Source organism: Pseudophryne corroboree, chromosome 11, assembly GCF_028390025.1.
Source record: "Pseudophryne corroboree isolate aPseCor3 chromosome 11, aPseCor3.hap2, whole genome shotgun sequence".
Classification (NCBI taxonomy): domain Eukaryota; kingdom Metazoa; phylum Chordata; class Amphibia; order Anura; family Myobatrachidae; genus Pseudophryne; species Pseudophryne corroboree.
Window position 1 is genome coordinate 25,113,696 of NC_086454.1, and position 23,033 is coordinate 25,136,728.

At 46.9% G+C, this 23,033-nt stretch overlaps 1 protein-coding gene across 1 annotated transcript in view; it reads right to left on the minus strand.

Moving 5' to 3' along the window:
- Positions 1-7,897: 7,897 nt before the first annotated feature.
- Positions 7,898-23,033, minus strand: part of HTATIP2 (HIV-1 Tat interactive protein 2) — a 65,101-nt gene continuing 49,965 nt past the window's right edge. The window contains exons 2-6 of the mRNA XM_063946377.1: positions 20,805-20,994; positions 20,470-20,577; positions 12,502-12,639; positions 11,699-11,760; positions 7,898-9,499 (exon numbers count right to left, since the gene is read on the minus strand). Coding sequence (XP_063802447.1) covers positions 9,274-9,499; positions 11,699-11,760; positions 12,502-12,639; positions 20,470-20,577; positions 20,805-20,994 — 724 coding nt within the window. The 3' untranslated portion in view covers positions 7,898-9,273. The remainder of the gene's footprint in view (positions 9,500-11,698; positions 11,761-12,501; positions 12,640-20,469; positions 20,578-20,804; positions 20,995-23,033) is intronic.

Here is a 23,033-nt window from a genome sequence, read left to right on the forward strand (position 1 = left end):
ATAGGTATATGATACCTAACGGTAATTCCTTTTCTCGTAGTCCGTAGTGGATACTGGGCGCCCACCTCAGCGCTTCGTGTTTCCTGCTTACTACATTGTAGGTGTTCCTGGTTGGGTCTGCTGTTGCTGTCCCTGTTCCATATTTGGTTAGCCTTGCTTCCCTCTGTTTGGTCAGCGCTGCTATCCTTTTACTGTTGTGTGTTGGTTCGTTACCTCACCGCTGTTTATGTGTATATCCTTCTCTCAAGGTATGTCCGTCTCCTAGGGCATAGTTTTCCTAGACTGAGTCTGCAGGAGGGGCATAGAGGGGAGGAGCCAGCACACACTAATGATTTTTAAAGTGCCAGGCTTCTATGGACCCGATCTTTACCCCACGGTACTAAAGTACATTCCCCAGTATCCACTACGGACTACGAGAATAGGTATTACTGGTAGGTATCAAATTCCTATTATATCACACCTCAGTCATATCACGTGACCTCCAGCGTCCTCCCTCTGTACAGCCAGTATACTATATATTATAATATATTATATACAGGTGTATATATATATATATATATATATATATATATACATACACTATACTATCGGTTAGTGGATAAGAAAGGTGTTTCAGTATAGGTGATGGCAATCATATATTAAGAGGGAAGTCCAGGAGCAGAGCGTTCTGTCCCTCCTGGAGAGGGTTATGTTGGGAGGTATGCTTCTGTACATGCAGGTGCCCTTCAGAGCTTGGAGGCTGGAGGCCAGTAGCGGATCTTTCCACGGGCAAGCAGGACTTTTGCCCGGGGCGCCGCCTTCCGGAGGGCGCCGCACCATGGCAAGATCCACTACTGCTGCCCGCTGTGTCCCCCGTTGGTTCGCCGCTGTGGTACTGCTGCCCGCTGTGTCCCCCGTTGGTTCGCCGCTGTGAAGGGAACTAGACGCTACGCGTCTAGTTTCCCTTCATGGAGAGGACCTTTGCTGTGCGGTGCGCGATGACATCATCGCGCACCACACAGCATTGTGGGACTGACAGACGCTAGGGGTCATAATTGACCTCTAGTGTCTGTCTATGCCAAATCTGAGGACAGGCGCGGCGCCGCTGGAGGTCTGCAGCGGTCGGGAGCGGGGATAGTAAGTATACATTTTTTATTTATTTTTTTATTTTTCAGCGGCGCTACTCTACTGTACAGGGGGCGTAATTGACCATGCCCCCTGTATGAAGCCACGCCCCTATTTCCCACCCGGGGCTCAAAAGGGCAAGAACCGGCCCAGCTGGAGGCATGAGTCTCCATTGCCTCTGGGAGTCCCCCCCCCCCCCCCCCCCCCCCCTCTCCCCTGCTTACCATACTATCCCTTTAAACTGGGACACTCATGAATTACACAAGTGTTATGGCTGATTAAACCCAGGTGAAATGAAGAGTTGAAGACATCCAGCCACAGAACCTGTGTAATTCATGAGGGTCCTGGTTTAAAAGGATAGTATGGTAAGCCTAGTCATATCACACCCCAGTGTCCTCCCTCTATAGTCAATACCCCCCCCCCCCCCTCCCCACATGTGAATTCCTGACCCCCAGCTGCTGTCAGTCCTCTCCTACAGCCTTTATTATCTATTTTATACATGTTATTATATCACACCTCAGCCGTATCACACCTCCAGTGTCTCTGCACTCTGTGCCTTCCTGCCCCTCAGCTACTAGAGTAATTTCTTGCGGCTTTCTATTCTGATATACTATAGTGCTTTCATATCATCATACCCCTGCATCCCCACTTCCTGAGTTTGTACAGGGTCATCTTACCAAATGGGTTTACTGTGCAGCTACCAAGGGGCCCACCATTCTAGGGGCCTTCAAGTGGGGCAGGCACCAGTCTGGTGTTTCTGGTGCAGCGAGGCAGCATTCTCTACCTGCCTCCCAGCCTGCAGCCAGACAGTGAATTGTGGACAGCATGCTGACTGGTGGCTTTAGATATCCACCAATCAGAGTGCTGATAGGCATTCACTGTATGGAAGCATGAGGAGAGATGGCACAGGAGTTTTTATTCCTGTGAATGGGTGGGTAGGGGCCCCAGAGCATTGCTTTGCCAGGGCCTACAATGCTATTAGGATGGCCCTGAACAGCGATGGACTGTGGCCTTGATTCAGCCCTGGCATTTGTGAACGCTCGTGTGCCGAGGGCGCGAGCACACGAGCACACATCACAGGGGGCGCTCCGTACGACGTATGGGGGCGTGCCACGAGTCATGGGGGCGTGGACTCGTGGCACGCCCCCATTACCATGGCGACGGTTGCTGGGGGGGGGGGGGGGGCGGGATGCGCAGCGAGTCCGGGGGCGTGGACTCGTGGCACGCTCCCATTTCCATGGAGACCATGGAACCAGAGAGCCAGAAGTGCCAGATGGCCAGTCCGGCCATGGCCCTGAGGCTATAGTCATCTCCCCCGTTGCCTTCCCGTTCCCTTTTCCTACTGTACAACTGTCCTTATTTTACATTATATTTGTATTATAAACATCTTTCTGCTGCGGGGTACACTGGGCTCCACAAGGAATGGACAATGGGGTGTAGAGTAGGATCTTGATCCGAGGCACCAACAGGCTCAAAGCTTTGACTGTTCCCAGAATGCATAGGGCCGCCTCCTATATCACTCCCTGCACAGGATCTCAGTTTTGTCGTTGGTGTTACAGTAGCAGGCACATTATAGAGGGGCTGCTCCAGGCAGCCCTAAGAAGAGCTTTTTTTCTGAGGAAAAAAGTGAAGACTTCAAGGGCAGCAGCAGTGTTACATGTCAGTGGACATTCACTGCTGCAGCTCCAGCTCTCCCCAGCGGCGCTGTACACTCCCGAGCCCTGGTTGCCGGGTAACTACAGCAGGAGGCTCCGGTTTTCTTCTTGTCAGGCACACACGACGGGGGCTCTCCGGGATCGCGTGGCCGCGCTTCAGGAGGTGGTAATTGGGTCTCACTTGCGGGACCCGGTCTTTATCGCGATCCGGCGCGGTCAGTGGGAGGCGCGCTGGCGGTGGACACTGTGGCAGTACAGGCAATCCCACTAGATCACCAGGGCATGGGACAGGTCAGGTTTTTACTATGCCGGCGAGTGGGGCCTCCATCCAGAAGTGTTTCAACTCCTAGTGGAAAGGTGGGGCCTTCAAGACGTAGATCTGATGGCGTCTCGACACAATCACAAGGTTCCGGTCTTCGGAGCAAGGACAAGGGATCCTCAAGCAGCATTCGTGGATGTGCTGGCGGTACCGTGGAGGTTTCGGCTGCCGTACGTGTTCCCTCCGGTGTCACTCCTGCCCAGGGTAATTCGGAAGTTCAAGCAAGAAAAAGGAATTCTGCTTCTCATAGCTCCAGCGTGGCCCAGACGGCACTGGTTCTCAAACCTGCAAGGCCTATCGTCAGAGCGTCCATTTCTACTTCCACAACGCCCAGACCTCCTCGTTCAGGGCCCCTGTGTCTACCAGGACCTAGCCCGGCTGTCTTTGACGGCGTGGCTCTGGAAGCTTCCGTCTTAAGGGCTAAAGGGTTTTCTGAGGCGGTCATTCAAACTATGTTGCGGGCCCGGAAACCGGCTTCGGCTCGGATTTACTATAGGGTCTGGCATTCTTACTTTGTTTGGTGCGCATCTAACGATTATGACGCTTCCAAGTTTAGTATAGCCAAGTTGTTGGCTTTTCTTCAGCAGGGCCTGGACTTAGGCCTGCGTCTGGCCTCCCTCAAGGTTAAAATATCTGCCTTGTCGGTGTGGTTTCAGAGAAAAATTGCGACCTTACCTGATGTGCATACCTTTACTCAGGGCGTGTTGAATATCCAACCTCCCTATGTCCCGCCTGTGGCTCCTTGGGACTTGTCGGTGGTTTTGGAGGCGTTACAAGAGTCTCCGTTTGAACCTCTTGGTTCAGCTGACCTTAAGTGGCTTTCCCTTAAGGTGGTGTTTCTGCTGGCTATTGCCTCTGCTAGAAGAGTGTCGGATTTGGGTGCCTTGTCCTGTAGTTCCCCATATCTGATATTTCACCGTGAGCGGGCGGTTCTTAGGACTCGTCCCGGCTATCTACCTAAGGTGGTTTCTTCGTTCCACCTTAATCAGGAGATTGTAGTTCCGGCACTTGTTTCTCCTGATCTGTCTCCCAAAGAGCGGTCTTTGGATGTGGTACGGGCTCTCCTTATCTATGTGAAGAGAACTGCTCCTATTAGGAAATCTGATTCTCTTTTTGTTGTGTTTGGGTTTCACAAACGTGGCTGGCCTGCTCACAGGCAAACTCTGGCCAGATGGATTAAAATGTGATTGCACATGCTTATGTGAAGGCTGATCTCTCTGCTCCTGATCACATTAAGGCCCATTCTACTCGGTCTGTTGGACCTTCTTGGGCGGCCCAACGTGATGCGACCCTTGAACAATTGTGCAAGGCAGCTACGTGGTCCTCTGTGAACACATTCATAAGGTTCTATGCCTTCGATACTGCCGCTTCCCAGGATGCTTCCTTTGGACGCCGGGTTCTTGTGCCCGCTACAGTGCGTCCCCTCCCATAAGGAACTGCTTTAGGACATCCCCATTGTCCATTCCTCGTGGAGCCCAGTGTACCCCGCAGCAGAAAACGAGTTTTATGGTAAGAACTTACCTTTGTTAAAATTCTTTCTGCGAGGTACACTGGGCTCCACAAGGCGCCCACCCTGACGCACTCAACTTCTTTGGGTTAGTATGGCATTAGCCGCTGACACGTCTCCTGTCGTGAGAATGCGGTGTTGTGGCTACTAACCGTTGTCGTCTCTTTTCCTGCTACTGCATTGGACTGGTTAACTAAAAACTTAGATCCTGTGCAGGGAGGCGGGGTGATATAGGAGGCGGCGCTATGCATTCTGGGAACAGTCGAAGCTTTGAGCCTGTTGGTGCCTCGGATCAAGATCCTACTCTACACTCTATTGTCCATTCCTTGTGGAGCCCAGTGTATCTCGCAGAAAGAGTTTTAACAAAGGTAAGTTCTTACCATAAAACGCGTTTTGTAGTACACCAAGGCTCATCACCACACGTTTACCTGTGATGTGCTGGGATGCGTCTTCTTAGCAGCTGTGTCCCTGGCGATTGATCAGTAGATTCATTTAGTTTATTATTTTCTAAACATAAATTGCTCTCCAACTGTTTTCCTGGCTCCTGAAAGAGATGTATTAGCTTTGGTGCTGCCCATTTTTGCAACTAATTGTAGTTCCATGACGGTTGGCGTCCTCTAAATCATTCAGTAAGATTTGGGAACCTTGGGCCTCTCTCAGTCATCTACAGAAACGTGCAGCCAGCCCGAATGTAGTCTTCCACCTCATTTACTCCTACCCCCTCCCTTTAGTCCTCTTGGATCCTACCCTTTCCTTCTCCCTACACCCAACTGTAGCATTTAGCATGGTGATCTCAATGATTTCCGCCCTGTGACCTACTGTATTTGGTTTCAGACTGCAGGATGTAAGTCTCATGTTCTGATTCTGTATATACTGCATGGAGAATGGCAGAACATCTAAACCACATTGTCCGCTCCAAGGGTTCTGCAACATTTCTATCTGTATTATTTGTTTATGCAGATGCCCTTTATTTGTTATTGGGGTTTAGAGGATGATCAGATCATATTTTAGGTCAACTACAGAAATTTCTGTATATACACACATTACTGAACTGTCCATACGCAGCAGCACAGGACGGTGTCTAGATTTGTCTGAGGGACCATTTTTGACCATTTTCCAGTGTTTGAGAACAAATGGACGATTGTCATCTGCTCCCATACATTACCAGATTTTCATTCCAACCAGCCGGATTGGACAGATGGTCTGACAGAATTGTACAGTGTGTACCCAGCTTTAGACTTGCATTTGAGGAAGGGCATTAAGGGTTGTAACTGTACTTTGTGCACACGAAGGGTAAATACACACAGGGGGGAATTCAACTGGGCAAGAGTTTAGGCAGCAAAAAAAAATTTTTTTCAATTGGATTACTGTGTGTATGCACGCTACCAATACTCGTGGTATCCAATTTAAAAAAAGATGCGTGTTCAAAGCTGAAAACCCCGCTGCGCAAGACAAAAAAAATACTTACCGGTCCGTTGTTCTCAGCGACTCCTGGTGGTCTCCCCTCCATCTTCCTACTGGAGAGGCGGCTGCTGGGAGGCTAGTGGACTGCAGGGAAGGGAGGTGGCTGCTATGAGATGTAGTTCTCCCTGCCGCTGCCTCCCAGGGGTGTCACACACACACAGGGAGGTCACACTGATATCAGGGGTCACACACTCGCTCACACATACTTATACACAGTACACACCACTACTGCAGTCTCCCGATGGTGGATGAAGAAGACACCGATTTGGAAAGTAATTACCAAATAAGCTAACCGCAAACTTCCAATGACTTAATTAGTTCTTAGGATTTTAAGAAAAAACAGACTTGCTCTGGAGGTGCAAGAAAAAAAGACAGTGGGGGTCATTCCGACCCATTCGCACGCAGCGGTTCTTCGCTGCGGTGCGAACGGGTGAGAACTGCAGCTGTGCGCGGCCCGCATTGCGCCAGGCAACGACGCCGGGAGCAAAGAAAGCGATCGCAGGCCCGATCGCAAGAAGATTGACAGCGGGAAGGAGGATCGGGACGTCTACTCACCGTTTCCCGGGCGTAATAAGGCAAACGCAGGCGTTTGGAGGGCGGATGTCTGACGTCACAGCCGGGACCTTCATCGCTGGATCCGTCGCACTGGGTAAGTATGTGCAGGGCTGGTCTTGTTCTGCACAAAACCTTTTTAGCAGAGCAGGGCTGCACAAGCGATCGCAGCCCTGCTATGCTAAAATACACTCCCCACATAGGGGATCGCACGAACAGCAAATAGTTGCTACGTGCGATCAACTCGGAATAACCCCCAGTGTCTCACCTAGAAATCACCACATCTCATTTTCTCTCCTTAGGAAAGCTCAGAGCCACAGGGTTTTTAAATCTCCTGTGCGCTATTTAATTCTCCCCATAGTGTAGAAAGCTTCTGGAGGTACGGCGCACATTACTGAAACATGCATGAATGAAACATTGATATCTTTACTGTGACCTCTCTGGGGGTGCAAGATGAACATGTGCTATCGCAATGTGCTGCTGCTACGACCATTCCCATTCCATTCCAACAGCACTTCACATAGTAATCAATTTCACCCCCCCCCCGTGAGGCTTGGACGCATCCCCTGATACGCATTATAGGCGCAGAAGCATCTGTTGCGGATTCTGGCAGCCAGGTGTACAGATCTGTGATGATGACCATGAGGGTAGCGCTGTCTAGATGCTTCTGATTGGCTGTGTGTATACTGACCCCTGCAGATCATAGGCCCTCATTCCGAGTTGATCGCACGCTGCCGATTTCCGCAGCGCAGCGATCAGGTTACTACTGCGCATGCACCGCAATGCGCATGCGCTGCGTACAGGTACAAACAGCATCGTTGCTGGGCAATGCTTCTAGCGACGATTCCATTCGCACGGGTGATCGCAAGGAGATTGACAGAGAGAGGGCGTTTATGGGTGTCAACTGACCGTTTTCTGGGAGTGGTTGGAAAAAAAACGCAGACGTGTCCAGGCGTTTGCAGGGCGGGAGTCTGACGTCAATTCCGGGACCGGACAGGCTGAAGTGATCGCAAGGGCTGAGTAAGTTCTGACCTACTCAGAAACTGCAAAAAACTTTTTTGTCCCGCTCGGCTGCACATGCGATCGCACACTTGCAAAGCGAAAATACACTCCTCCTGTGGGCGGCGACTATGCGTTTGCGCGGCTGCTAAAAGTAGCTAGCGAGCGATCAACTCAGAATGACCCCCAATGGCCTTTCTACTTACACAGATAAGAGTGCTTTCCACATAATACATACATTCTATCCATATTGCACATTTATTATATTAACTTGTTGTAAATAAAATGCAGTAAAAGTAACGTCTTAGCATATTTCTGCATTATATTTATTCACCAACACAGTCACTTTATTTAAAAAATAATTAAAAAGAATATCAGTTCCCCAGCAGAAGGCACTTATTCAGTATGAAAGGAACAGTACATAATAAGACATACATGCATTACATAAGCCCACACCTTAGCTGTACGTAGTTGTTATAGTATCTATACTCAGGGCCAAACATAATAGCCTGCGCCACGTGGAAAATGCTGCGCTTTCATAGGATTAAGCCATGAGATTTAAAGCGTCATTCTTTATTTTAAAAAGAGAAATCCAGGTAATTTTTGCCTCTTTAAATGTTGCGGCTACATAACGGAAAGCTCAGCACTTGGCTCACTGCGCAGGCTAATTCATCTGGCCCTCAGTCTCCATAGCAACCATACATTTCTCTTTGATTATATATTTTTATGATGATCGATCCACTCAATAGTTATTACTTAGAATTATAGGCAAATAAATTTCCCTTTTGAGTCATTAAAATAACAGAAATGTATTACCCGAGATTTCTACGCCTGTTCTTGTAATTGTTTTAAGGAGCGGTGAAGCGTATAACAGCGCTAATTGTAACCGTGCACAGAGAAGGTAACCTGGCAATAGGCGGCCCTTTAGTGTAAATATGACATGTAATTAATTGCACAAATATATTTCCCTTTATGTTAATTCCCTAAAATAACATTCAAATAAAATTTGGTATTGTACATTCAGCACCGCACTGGCAGCACCAATGCCTACTGGCTCCCATGGTACCCGGACTATAGGTCAACCATGAAAATGCCGACAACCATTAGGACGACCAATAATGGTCGACATGCATTAGATCAACATGGTCAAAAGGTTGACGCGGTCAATAGGTTGACATGTAAAAGGTCAACAGTGCTTATGGTAGACAGATACAAAAGGTTGACAGGTTCAAATGGTCGACACAATTTTTTGGTTTTTTTTTTAGCATCTTAATCAACTTTTTCATACTTTACCAGCCACGTGGACTACGATTGAGAATAGTAACCTGTGCCGAGCGCAGCGGGGCACCATGCCCGAAGAATGACGCGAAAACAACACCAAAAAAACGTAAAAATGGTGTGTCAACCTTTTGTCATGTTGACCTTTTCATGTGTCGACTTTTTGACTCTGTTGACCTTTCCTACTGTCTACCTTTTTCATGTACACCTAATGACCCTGTTGACCTTTTGACCCTGTCCACCATTAGTGGTCGACCTATAGACTGTAGCCCTTTGCTTGTGGCTCTAATGATCCACACCCGGCGCCCATCACCCCAATGACTGGGCTCGTGCCTACTGGTTCCTATCACCCCAATGACTGGGCTCGTGCCTACTGGTTCCTATCACCCCAATGACTACTTGCACTCCTGTTTGCCCGATGCCCCCAGTGTATGTATGGCTTTGTTTTCGAAGAGTTCCACTTTCTTGTCGCTCGGCAGCACAAGATTATTCACCATGGCTTTGACTAATGTAGTGATGGGCACGGAGTACGCCGTAGGGAACATGTAGGATATTGGGGCCAGCATCTTCCGGGCGAACCACTCTGATGGACGGGACTCTTGCCGGTCAACCATAAGAACTCTGCAACAGAAGCAGAAACAGAGTCAGTATCGTCCTGAGAAACAGATCACTGCTGCCAATTTGTGGATTTACAGAGCAACAAAAGAAACACTACAGTACAGTCATATCAGTGTGACGAGTGTGGACTCTGGCAAAGGTTTATACCAGCACCCTTACAGCACACATTATCGGGTGGGGGGGTGACTTGTGTGAACAGGCTAAAGATAAAGGAAACACCTGTGGAGCTTATTAAGCATAACTATGAGTAGTAGCATGCAGGCTGGGGTAAGGGGGAGAGTATAGCCAAAATGATAACTAATATATACTGCAGATACAACCCTCATACCGTAAGTTCCCGTATACCTCACTATAGCATCACCATCCTCCATATAGCCTTGTATAGCCCCAGAAACCTCAAATAACCCAATACAGCCTTGCCTGCCATCGTATAGCCTCACCTGACCTAGAACGCTTCAAATGCCCCTAATCAGACTCATAACACCTTACATAACATTGTACACCAACATCATGCCTCATGTGCCTCCCAATAGCACTATAACCAGCAAAGGTTCAAAACCACAGTCTCCACAATCCGCTGCAGCCTCCACACTCCACAATCAGCCATCACAAGGATGCATTACATTTGCACTGTGATTGGTCACACAATGTTACACATTGTGCTTCCTACTGAGCTCTGATTGGCCGCTGCTCGGTAGGAGGTGCAGCCTGGCGGGAGAGCTCCACCTACCTATTGTGGATCTCGTCACGGTCATTTCATTTTACACCGTCCGTAATTCACTGCCCCACGAGCATCAGTCACTAGTGGTCCAACGTGGTCCAAAACTGCGTGCAATACCATTTACATGTGACTGTCACCACTCTAGACTATAGATGAATGATGTGCAACAGGCTGAACATACGTGAACTCATTTACTAGAGGGTAAAATATTTGTGTAGGTCGTGCAAAAGGGTTCACAGCAAGAAGTAAAGTAAAAGGAGTAATGGGGGTAATTCAGAGTTGATCATAGCAGCAGATTTGTTAGCAGTTGGGCAAAACCATGTGCACTGCAGGTGGGGCAGATGTAACGTGCAGAGAGAGTTAGATTTGGGTGGGTTATTTTGTTTCTGTGCAGGGTAAATACTGTCTGCTTTATTTTTACACTGCAATTTAGATTTCAGTTTGAATACACCCCACCCAAATCTAACTCTCTCTGCACATGTTACATCTGCCATCCCCTGCAGTGCACATGGGTGGTCATTCAGAGTTGTTCGCTCGCTAGCTGCTTTTAGCAGCTTTGCACACGCTAAGCCGCCGCCTACTGGGAGTGAATCTTAGCTTATCAAAATTGCGAACGAAAGATTAGCAATATTGCGATAAGACTTCTCTGTGCAGTTTCTGAGTAGCTCGAGACTTACTCTTCCACTGCGATCAGTTCAGTGCTTGTCGTTCCTGGTTTGACGTCACAAACACACCCAGCGTTCGCCCAGACACTCCTCCGTTTCTCCAACCACTCCGGTGTTTTTCCCAGAAACTGTAGCGTTTTTTCAAACACTCCCATAAAACGGCAAGTTTCCGCCCAGAAACACCCACTTCCTGTCAATCACATTACGATCACCAGAACGAAGAAAAAACCGTGAGTAAAATTCCTAACTGCATAGCAAATTTACTTGGCGCAGTGCGGACATTGCGCATGCGCACTAAGCGGAAAATCGCTGCGATGCGAAGAAATTTACAGAGCGAACAACTCGGAATGACCCCCATGGTTTTGTCCAACTGCTAACAAGTTTTCTGCTGCGATCAACTTGGAATTAGGCCCAATATACCCACGTAATGTTGTATATACCCACTGCAGAGACCTGCATAGAAGCATCAGCTCTGCAGCCCAATGATTTATAGGGTTAGGGAGCACAATCGCCAATATATTTATAGTAATAAAAGCCAACTGGGCACATTAATGCTCATACATCTGCCCCGGTGTATCACAAAGCCACAGCATGCTGTATTCTGTATTGTCCTCCGCTGCATCCCGTATACACTCATTTCAATGTGCCGTTATACGGGTTAAGAGAATCTGCGGCTATAAATGTGATTTGTTAATAAACAAATCATTAATAGTATCAATTACCATAAGCCAAGCCTGTACAATAAAGATAGTCTCAATTATTGGGCAATTAAACCAGATAATTGCCTATATTTAATGGCGTGACTTTTATACTTACGCAGGTCTGAAGATGGAATACCGCTCAAAGGCCAATTCTTCTATTTCAGCTTCAACTTCTCCCTAAACAAAGATGGAATATAGCGCGTCCGCTAGTTACCATTACGTGCGTCCCATAGCGCTCAAGATACTCGCTGTAGCCCATGTTCTTGCTGAGACTAAAGCTTTTCTCTATTTAATAAGACCACGTAGGAAGAAGTATGACACTTCCCTGTCTATCATTACATATAGTAACAGTTCATATAGCATCTCAGCTTCAGAGATATTGGGGGGAATTCAAGTAGGTGCCGGGAGGATTCGCCCAACACCGCTGCCCTTTAAGGCAAGATTCAGTCAATTTATCTGTAGATTTAAAGCGCCAATAATTTAATAGGCAAAACCAGGCTGGTTTTACCTTTTAAAATTATTTCCGCTTTAACTCTGCGGCTAAATCACCTGAAACGCATGGACTTCTGCAACTCGTAGGCTATTCCATATGAGACGATGTGCTCTTTGGTCTTCTTGCTATATTGTTTATTGTAAGTAATAAGAGATCCATGATCAATATAGTCCTGGTGGAGAGCCTGATTATTATATAGTTTATCAGAATTTGTGACTTACTAAATTTGAAAGCAATAGATACCCCTGGCTGGGGCCTAACAGTATTCTTATCATACGATCTCTGGAGACGGAGATCGAACGCTGAGTCATGTGGTTAGCTCACACCCAAGTTACACTCCCCTGAATACACAAAGCCGCACTCTATGAGAAAGACGCACTCTATGCAAAGTCACTGTACAAATAATTATTCTGCTCTCTACTGACCTTAACCCGCAGGTAGAGGAAGCTGCTCCCCTTATTGGCCCCTTTAGACGATTCCAGATTGAAGTGTTTGCAGCCGCCGGATTTTGCCAGCTGCGCGGACTTCATAACGTAATCGTGATCCACGCGGATAAAGCCAGCCTGTAAAGCACAAAGCATGATATACTGTACGATATATACTATGCAAGTGACATAAATACATAGAATAGTCTGCAAAATATCCTATATAATAAAAGACTAACAGTGCTCCTCACCACTATGGGGAGAATTCAAGTGTTTTGCACGCCGGGGGGCCACTAGATGGCAGGAATACTGGTTTGGATGTTCTGGATAGAGATAAAGTTGAGCAGTTGTCCAAAGTAACCAATAAGATCCCGGCTGCTGTCATTTAACTAGCACAGTCTATGAAATGACAATTAGAAGTTGATTACTTTGGGCAACTTCTGCCCTTTGTCGGTCTCTAAGACTTGATACATCCCCCCCTTCTGTATCTAATTAGCGTAGTGTTTCGGTATTACACTTGGAACGCATAGCGTCTTGCCCCCTGTCAGGCAGAAAGCCCTCCTTTGTGAAGTGCTAGTGGGTAATACTCAACACAAGGATTGGAATATTTGGAAAGGAGACGGATGGACGTCCCCAAGTGGTGGGGCAAAGCTGTGACCTTACCACATTTGTGGCCTCGCTTCCTGCCGCCACCATAGATTCTGAGAACAAAGTAGCTTTTAGTACTATGGTGGTCATTCCGAGTTGATCGCTAGCTGCATTCGTTCGCTGTGCAGCGATGAGGCAAAAAAACGGCACTTCTGCGCATGCGGCGCAATGCGCACGCGCGATGTATTATTACAATGAACGATGTAGTTTCACACAGGGTGATTGACATGAAGTGGGTGTTTCTGGGTGTAAACACCGTTTTCAGGGAGTGTTCGAAAAAACGCAGGCGTGGCAGGAAAAACGCAGGTGTGACTGGGCGAACGCAGGGCGTGTTCGTGACGTCAAAACAGGAACTGAACAGTCTGAAGTCATCGCAAGCGCTGAGTAGGTTTTGAGCTACTCTAAAACTGCACAAAAAAAATTGCCGCCGCTCTGCGATCCTTTCGTTCGCACTTCTGCTACGCTAAAATACACTCCCAGTGGGAGGCGGCATAGCGTTTGCACGGCTGCTAAAAACTGCTAGCGAGCGAACAACTCGGAATGACCCCCCTATGTTGTTACCCAGTCACCACTTCTATGCCTGAGGAACAGCTTTATCCATTACACCCGTACATTGTATAATTATTGTTATTTATGGCTAAGTCTTTTTATGTTGGCTGCTGGGCTTTGAGCCTTTTTAACCATGGACTGAATATAAATGTAAATTTGGAATTATTTGTATACAGCAATTTTTTTCCCCGGGCAACTGACAAAACAAAGATTGGTAAATTTAAACAAAATATATTACACCTCTGACCCTGAAAGGGTTAAGCAGTCTGATACATCGTTGCCAGTAAAAGTCATCTCATTAATTAAACGCAATTCCATCAATAAATTGAATTTCCATTAATTATTTGCTTCCACTATTTTTTTTTTTTTTATGTTTTACTCCCTTTTAACGTCAGTGTATACAGAAGAAACTTTAGTAACCTCACGTTCTGTCATCGGTAACATTCATTAAACTGCACTGATTATTTGATTCGATTTCCAGCGTGGAACTAACCTTTCTATATATAAGGTCTGTGACTGTCATCGGTCCCGATTCTCACATGTAACATTCCTCCGGAGCTTTGTACCATCGGCCAATCCCGAGGGCTGCTACCCACGCTGCCGCCTGACAAATCTCTGGCTGGCTAAAGTGTCATTTGATTAAAGTGAGCCTCTACTTTCCCTGGCTTTGCTTCTGCAATAAACACTACTTAATAGAGTCCTGCCATCTTCCATTGTTTGCAAGAAATTAAAGTGACACAAATACCGTCAGCTTGGGTTCCCCCCCCCCCCCCAGTCTGATTAGTCAGTCATCTCATTTCAATGCTACCCCAGCCATCAGAAGCCAGCGTCCCTGCATTCATTGTCCTTACTTAAACTGAAACCTTCTCATTGAAGAACAAGCCGGGGAGATGCTTAGGAGCCACCCCCCCACCCCTCCCCAGCCTTAACCCATCATTTCTCCTCAATGGACACCGCTTGACAATATGTCCACACCTTTGTTCCTGCAGTTTCTTTGCTAAAGTTGAAATATTGATGTGTGAGCAATCGGCATCTCCCTAATCCCAAACACTTTCACAAATCCGCAAGCCGATGGTAAGACCTCAAGCCGATGGTAAGCCCTCTATTATCTTGCATTTAACCTATAATTACAGCATGCAAAATTTCCATGGACGAGAAAGCAGAACAGAAGAGAACTTCACATCAAACGCGTCTATGACATCGGAGGCATATTCAGCAACATGGCGCGGACAGGGAATGTATTGTAACCCGGAGCAACCAGTGCACGTTAATGTAATCATAGCTGACTTCTGCTTTCATTATTAAGGAGAAATCAAGGCAATTACTACAGACAGGAGAATGCGCAATATTATGAGGGGCCCCAATTCTCACTAAGGGGCCCATTGATCAACTAGTATTAGCTATTAAAATATTGTTTTGCTTATGATACATGGTGCTCCAGCCAATCAGCTCCCAGCTGTTACTATTCAAACACGTGACAGAAGCGGATTGGCTGGAGCACCATTTATCATACGCAACAAGTTTTATCACTCACAATGAGTTTTATCACTTGTTGATAAATGGGCCCCAAAGTCTGTGTTATACATTTGGTGGAATGGTGTTTCCTTTTAAATACACTGCAGTCCGTTTGCAAAGAGCGCACAAGGTGTGATCCCTAACGCCTTGGTTCTGGATCGCTGCGTCTCGATGACCGTCCCTGCGCACATTATAGTGCATGTATTGGCTCTGCACCAGGCAGCAGCCTTCTCTAACTACAAGTGCACCTCAGCGTGTGAGGAGGCGGAGGTATGGGAAGAGGCACGCTATGAAAAAGTGTAAACGTCACATCACAATGCACCCTGTATAGGACCCACATCTCCACCAGCCTCGTACGGCTAAGAACGCCAGTAAAAATGCACCCTGTCCCTCAGATTATAACTTTAGGGGTGTTTGCAAGGTGTATACCATGTAGGTATATAGGGGGTCATTCCGAGTTGATCGCTCGCTGACGATTTTCGCAGTGCAGCGATCAAGCTAAAAATCTGCATTTCTGCGCTTACGTATGGGCCGCAATGTGTATCCGCGTCTTACGGGTACAAAGCCCGTTGTGGTTGTGCACAGGTTGTAGCGAAGTTTTCAGTCGCACTGACGGCCGCAAGAAGATTGACAGGAAGTTACTGGGTGTCAACTGACCGTATTCAGGGTGTGTCTGCAAAACGCAGGCGTGGCTGGGCGTTCGCTGGGCGGGTGTATGACGTCAAATCCGGACAGTAATAGGCTGAAGTGATCGCAAGCGCTGAGTAGGTTCAGAGCTACTCAGAAACTGCACAAACTGTATTTGCAGAGCTCGGCTGCACAGGCGTTCGCACTTCTGCTAAGCTAAAATACACTCCCCAGTGGGCGGCGGCATAGCGTTTACACGGCAGCTAAAACTAGCTAGCGAGCGATCAACTCAGAATGACCACCATAGTTTCCACCAAATTACATTCCATATAACCCCAGACCTCGGACTTTATTCAAATTACCGGCGTACAGGTTTTTAAAGATCCTTTGGTTTTTCTCCTAACCCGCCCAAGCAGGTCAGTCAATCAACACATCGGGGGTAATTCTGAGTTGATCGCAGCAGCAAGTTTGTTAGCAATTGGGCAAAACCATGTGCACTGCAGGGGAGACAGATGTAACATGTGCAGAGAGAGTTAGATTTGGGTGGGTTATTTTGTTTCTGTGCAGGGTAAATACTGGTTGCTTTATTTTTACACTGCAATTTAGATTTTAGTTTGAACACACCCCACCCAAATCTAACTCTCTCTGCACATGTTATATCTACACCACCTGCAGTGCACATGGTTTTGCCCAACTGCTAACAAATTTGCTGCTGCAATCAACTCAGAGGGGGTCATTCCGAGTTGATCGTAGCTGTGCTAAGTTTAGCACAGCTACGATCCTTAACTCAGACATGCGGGGGGGTGCCCAGCACAGGGCTAGTCCGCCCGGCATGTCAGTGCCGCCCCCCCGCACAAATACAAAAGCATCGCACAGAGGCGATGCCTTTGTATTTGAGGAGTAACTCCCGGCCAGCGCAGCTCCTGCGGCTGGCCGGGAGTTACTCGTCGCTCCCACTGGCTGCGTGACACTTCACGCAGCGGCCCGCCCCCCAAACGGTCTGGCCACGCCTGCATTGGCCGGACCGATCCCCCTAAACGGCGGCTAAACGCCGCCGTTCAGCCCCCTCCTGCCTAGCGACCGCCTCTGTCTCAGAGGCGATCGCTAGGCAACGATGACTGCCATGCGCCGGCGCACTGCGACGCTGGCGCATGCGCAGTTCCGACCCGATCGCATGGCTGCGAAGAAGTGCAGCATGCGATCGGGTCGGAATGACCCCCATCATCTGATAAGCTCATCCTGCTAAGCTGCACGCTGTTATTTCTCCTGTAGCTTTGATTCTTCTGCATGTTCTATGATCACACATTATTACTATTCAGATTTAATATTCCTTCTGAGCCACTGGGAGCTCTCCACACCTCACCCCGTTACCTCCCTCACCCCAAGTCGGAATTCATGCCCTCTTCTCTCGTACCCTAGTTTTGCCGTAAAACAGAAATAAAAAGAAAGGCAGCTAACTGAGTATTATCTTTATACTGATAGGCTTTTTATAGTTGTAGATTTACATCGTTTTGCGTTTGTTATTCCTTGGTGGGATTTACATGTTTTTTATTTTTCTCTCTATGTCTAATTACCTGTTTGCTGCTTTGTTTGTAACGTATGCATAGGTCATAGCCTCTGTTCTGTTTATTATCTGCGTCTTCATGTCTTTTACTCTGCCTACTGCTCCGTAACACGCAGGTTTTAAATATAATACTTGGCAAAAAAAGGTGATCTTGTTTCTTCCCTGCTCCACAAAATGATTTGCACCAGTGCCAGTGGCTTATCTATAATGGTTGCTGTGTGTGCAGTGCACACGGGCTCCTGGGTCCAGAGGTTCCACACTGCACACCCTGCAGCCATGTTTACAGTATTTACCCCACAGGAGTCCAGCAGCAGTGCCTCTGAACACTAGGTTGTGCACAAGTCTCCAGGAAAATGGTGCGGTGGACATTTTCCCAGTGTTTTGCACATAAGCAGTAGGGAAAATCGCCAGGAAAATGTCCGCCACGCCATTTTCCCAGAGATATGTGCACCACCTAATGCTCAGAGTTACTGTCACTGCCTGCTAGAGAAGAGGGGTCCCGGACGGAGACTGCTCTTAATACGCCCCTGACCAGTGCACCTACTCTGTAATCTGCACAACTCCGCCCTTTTTCAAAGCATTAAATCTTACTCCACAAACGTATTCTCATCGGCAATCTAGGTGCACCCGCACATAGATTTTATGGGTAACAAAATTTCTACAAAGTTCCAATTTTGATCTTCCCCATTGCCTTTCCCTCTAACTCAGTCGTTTTGCATAATCCCGTTCTGCTGGTCTGACAGAAATACATAAACGTATGAATATATAAATGTGCATGGCTGAAAGTGACTTCCATAACCCCAGCAATCAGCCTGTATGAGCTTCCCAGATAAAGGAGCCATTAACTCAAGATCAAGGGTTACATATTGCCACCATTTAGATAACGGGCCAGAGCTCTCGAACAGGGATCAAACTCTAAGTGATACCTCTCACATAGAAAGGCATTCAGGGGCAAAGACACCTGGTCTGTAATACCCCATACACACCGCACAAATAACCCCGTATACACCCGGTATATTGCTGTCGCTGTGCGGTGTGAAAGGAGTCACTCCCGAGTTCCCGGGTCGCCTGACCCGGAATTTCAATAACCCTTCTTTATTCCCGGGTCAGGAGCAGTGTGAACGGGTTGCCGGGTCAATGTGACCCGGGACCCGTTCATAGTATAGGCAGAGGCGGTGTGAAGATGAGCTCATCTCCCAGCGTAACGCATGTCTACCATTAGTGGTAGACCTATTTAGTGTAGATCTATAGGGGGTCATTCAGAGTTAATCGCTCGCTAGCAGTTTTTAGCAGCCGTGCAAACGCATAGTCGCCGCCCACGGGGGAGTGTATTTTCTCTTTGCAGGAGTGCGAACGCCTGTGCAGCCGAGCGGCTGCAAACACATTTTGTGCAAAACAAGACCAGCCCTGTAGTTACTTATCCTGTGTGATGATTGCTGCGACGAATGACACAGTAATGACATCAGATACCCGCCCAGCAAACGCCCGGCCATGCCTGCGTATTTCCAAACACTCCCAGAAAACGGTCAGTTGACACCCAGAAATGCCCTCTTTCTGTCAATCTCCTTGCGTTCGGCTGTGCAATTGGAATCGTCGCTAGAACCAGTGCCAAAACACAATGCACTTCGTACCCGTACAACATGCGTGCACATTGCGATGCATACGCATGCGCAGATTAGCCGTTTTTTTTCACTGAACGCTACGCAGCGAACAACGGCAGCTAGCAATCAACTCGGAATGACCCCCAGAGTACGGATACCATTTGATGTATATGGTCGACACATTTTTTATTGTATTTATTTTAACCCTAACCCTCCCCCTGGTCCCTAACACATGAAAAACCATATGGCAACCTTTGTTGTGTCGACCATTTGCATGTTGAACTTTTGAACCTGTCAACCATTTAACAGTCGACCTATTGACGTCAATCATCTGGTGTAAGTACGTTCTGAGCAATCGATGTTGGGAGAGACTAATAGAACGAGGGAGCTCCATGAAAGAGAGAGAATTTTTGCAATGAAGTTTAGCAATAATGCCGCTCTGAGGGGGCAACTCACTGAGGAGCGATGCCAGTTGGAACGCCAGCATCTCACGGCTGCCAACACCATTTTACCCAAGTACCCCACAGAGGCGTGCAGGAAAATGTGCGAATGTTGGAGTCCTGTGACTCTGTTATACGCGCTGCCGCACAGTACCGAGGACTGGATTGCCCCCTATTAAAGTACTGTGTGACTGAATAATGTGTGGCGTGTGAATGAAACAAATGTACTGGATATTGGGGGTCATTCCGAGTTGATTGCTCGCTGCCATTTTTCGGAGCGCAGCAAACAGGTTACTACTGCACATGCACGGCAATGCGCAGGCGCGTCGTACGGGTACAAAGCAGATCGTTGCTGGGTGATGGATTTAACGAAGAATCCATTCGCACAGCCGATCACAAGAAGATTGACAGGAAGAGGGCATTTGTGGGTGTCAACTGACCGTTTTCAGGGAGGGTTTGAAAAAACGCAGGCGTGTCCAAGCGTTTGCCTGACGTCAATTCCGGGACCGGACAGGCTGAAGTGATCGCAGCGGCTGAGTAAGTCCAGAGCTACTCAGAAACTACAAAAAACTTTTTCGCCCCGCTCGGCTGCACATGCGTTTGCACACTTGCAAAGCGAAAATACACTCCCCCGTGGGCGGCGACTATACGTTTGCACGGCTGCTAAAAGTAGCTAGCGAGCGATCAACTCGAAATGATCCCCATAGTTGTATAACGAAAGGGTATTTATTAGTATTGAAAAATTGTGTATTGAATCAATGGAACAATTGTGTGCGTCCACTGGTTTTGTATATAGGAGTACTGGGGCGTAATGTACATCCCAATCACACTGCGGGGGGTAAGACTCTCTCTGAGGGACTGTCTTTCTACTGATCTGGCCATTAGCCATTAGCTCCCCTACTAGGTGATATGCTGTGCACACCTACAGTGTGGGGTAAGTACCTGGGGGTGTGTAGAACGTTTATACGCCGTCCTGCGCACACACTCATCCTGCACACATTACACACACACGCGGTGTACTCACCTCTCCAGATTTTGCCTTTGTGGTCCCAAGGCAGCAGAACCCTACATCGTGTCCTTGGAAAGCCGCGCTGTACTCATCTAACTTATCAAAATCGACCACCTCCTGGTTCTAGACAGGAAGAACACGAGAGGAAAGTAATCAATGCCGGCCTGTAATCCTAGCACTAGCAACAACATGTGTATTCTCCATTGTACGTGTTCATTTTCTAACAGTTTGTGTCAAAATATCAAAAACTAAATAGAGGGCAGTTTGCAAATCCTCAACCCTGGTAATATTATCAAAATAGGTATATAACATTATACACTCAATACATAATAACTATTACAAACACTTACCACATTATTATACGCCTCGTCTTCAAACGCCAACTTCCGCCGGCCAATGAGCGTTATTTTACTGAAGAGCTGAGTCTGCAGGATCTCCTTGAGCAGCGCTTTCCCCGTCTCCCCGGTAGCCCCGAGGATGAAGCAGGATCGGTTCATGTGTCTGTAGTCCTCTTGTAATGTCTTCAGGTCTTTATCCATCCTGTTCCCGGGAAGTAAATGGTAAACGCTTAGGATGGCACCAGAGGAACTATTGCTCTCAGCGTTCCACTACCATACTAATAAATTGCAGGCTAATGGAGACAAACACTCAAATCATTAGTGGTAGCACTTTTAGGTAATGAATAATTACGGAAATAAACAGGACTTTGCTGGCCACTTTGCAGACCTCAGGTAAGTGCATACAGACTGGCAATCTTCTGATTGCAATTACCAATATTATTTATATGGAGCTTACCTATTACAGAGCACTGTTCCGAAATGTTTATTTCCGATCAGTTACTGCCACGCTCTGAATCCTCTACCACAAACACTTACAGTAATCTTCCGCTATGTGTATGGGAGGAAGCCAATGCCAACTGTGGGAGAACATACAAACTCCACACAGACAGCACCTGGTGGACAGAACCGTGATGAGACAGCAATGCTGGCCACAGTGCTACAAGTGCCTTGGAACAATCTAATCTGCATTATTTGGAAAATTATCAGGCGCTGTGGCCATTTTGGGGCCAAATACGCTGCAATATAGGGACAATTATTTTAACATTGGCTGTGATATTGTATTGTGTGCTTACAGAGCCATAACTAGACTTTTTGGTGCCCCTGTGCTAGTAACAGAATTGGCACCTCCCCCTCATCACCACCTCGTGGTGAGAGGGCATGACAAAATTTGGACACAAATCCTCTTTATACCACCATCACGCACTTAACTTGAGAGCGCGTTGTTAGTCAGTTACAATGCCCTTTTAAATAACACATTTCAATATAATGCCCAGAGCCGGATTAAGGGGGGGGCTCTGGGGATAAGTACCCCATGGCCCCACGCTGTAAGAGGGCCACCCACCGCAGATCGGATCTCTATTACCGATCCGATCTGCGACGTGCGCTACCTGCTCACTTCATCAAGCCATCAAGCAGCCGCCGTTAATGCTGCAGACTTTTAGTGGGCAGCCGAGCCGAATGACGGCACTGCTGTCCAATGATAAGTGAATCTGCAGCCTGCGGCTCCGTGACTGGTTGGAGAGCAGGCTGCAGGGGAGGAAGGAGGCGGGATCCCAGGCATGCAGAGCCTCGGCGCGAGTGGACCCGCTACTGTGGACTGGAGGTTGTTGTAATAACTGGCGGAGGAGAAAGGAACATGCTCTCCTCCTGTTCTGTGTGTGTCTGTCACTCATCACAGCCTGTCTCTCATCAGCACAGCAGTGCAAGAGTAAGACAGGCTGCATTACCTTTTTTTTGTTATTGAAATTTAAGTTAATGTTATGGGTATATATATATATATATATATATATATATATACACACACACATATATATGTATTATACATATATGTATTATATATATATATATATATATATATATATATATATATATATATATATATATATATATATATATATATTTATTATAAACTACCTGATCCTCCCCTAGTTGAAATTGTAGTGTGTGTCATTATATATTATATATATATATATATATATATATATATATATATACACACACACACACACACACACACACACACATACATACACACACACACACAGGTTGAGTATCCCATATCCAAATATTCCGAAATACGGAATATTCCGAAATACGGACTTTTTTGAGTGAGAGTGAGATAGTGAAACCTTTGTTTTCTGATGGATCAATGTACACAAACTTTGTTTAATACACAAAGTTATTAAAAATATTGTATTAAATGACCTTCAGGCTGTGTGTATAAGGTGTATATGAAACATAAATGCATTCTGTGCTTAGATTTAGGTCCCATCACCAAGATATCTCATTATGGTATGCAATTATTCCAAAATACGGAAAAATCCCATATCCAAAATACCTCTGGTCCCAAGCATTTTGGATAAGGGATACTCAACCTGTATATATATATATATGTATATATATATATATATATATATATATATATATATATATATATATATATATATATATATAATCACCAGTATGTTACGTATAAGAATGAGGCAACACTCCAGGGTAAATCACAAATCCTGTGTATTA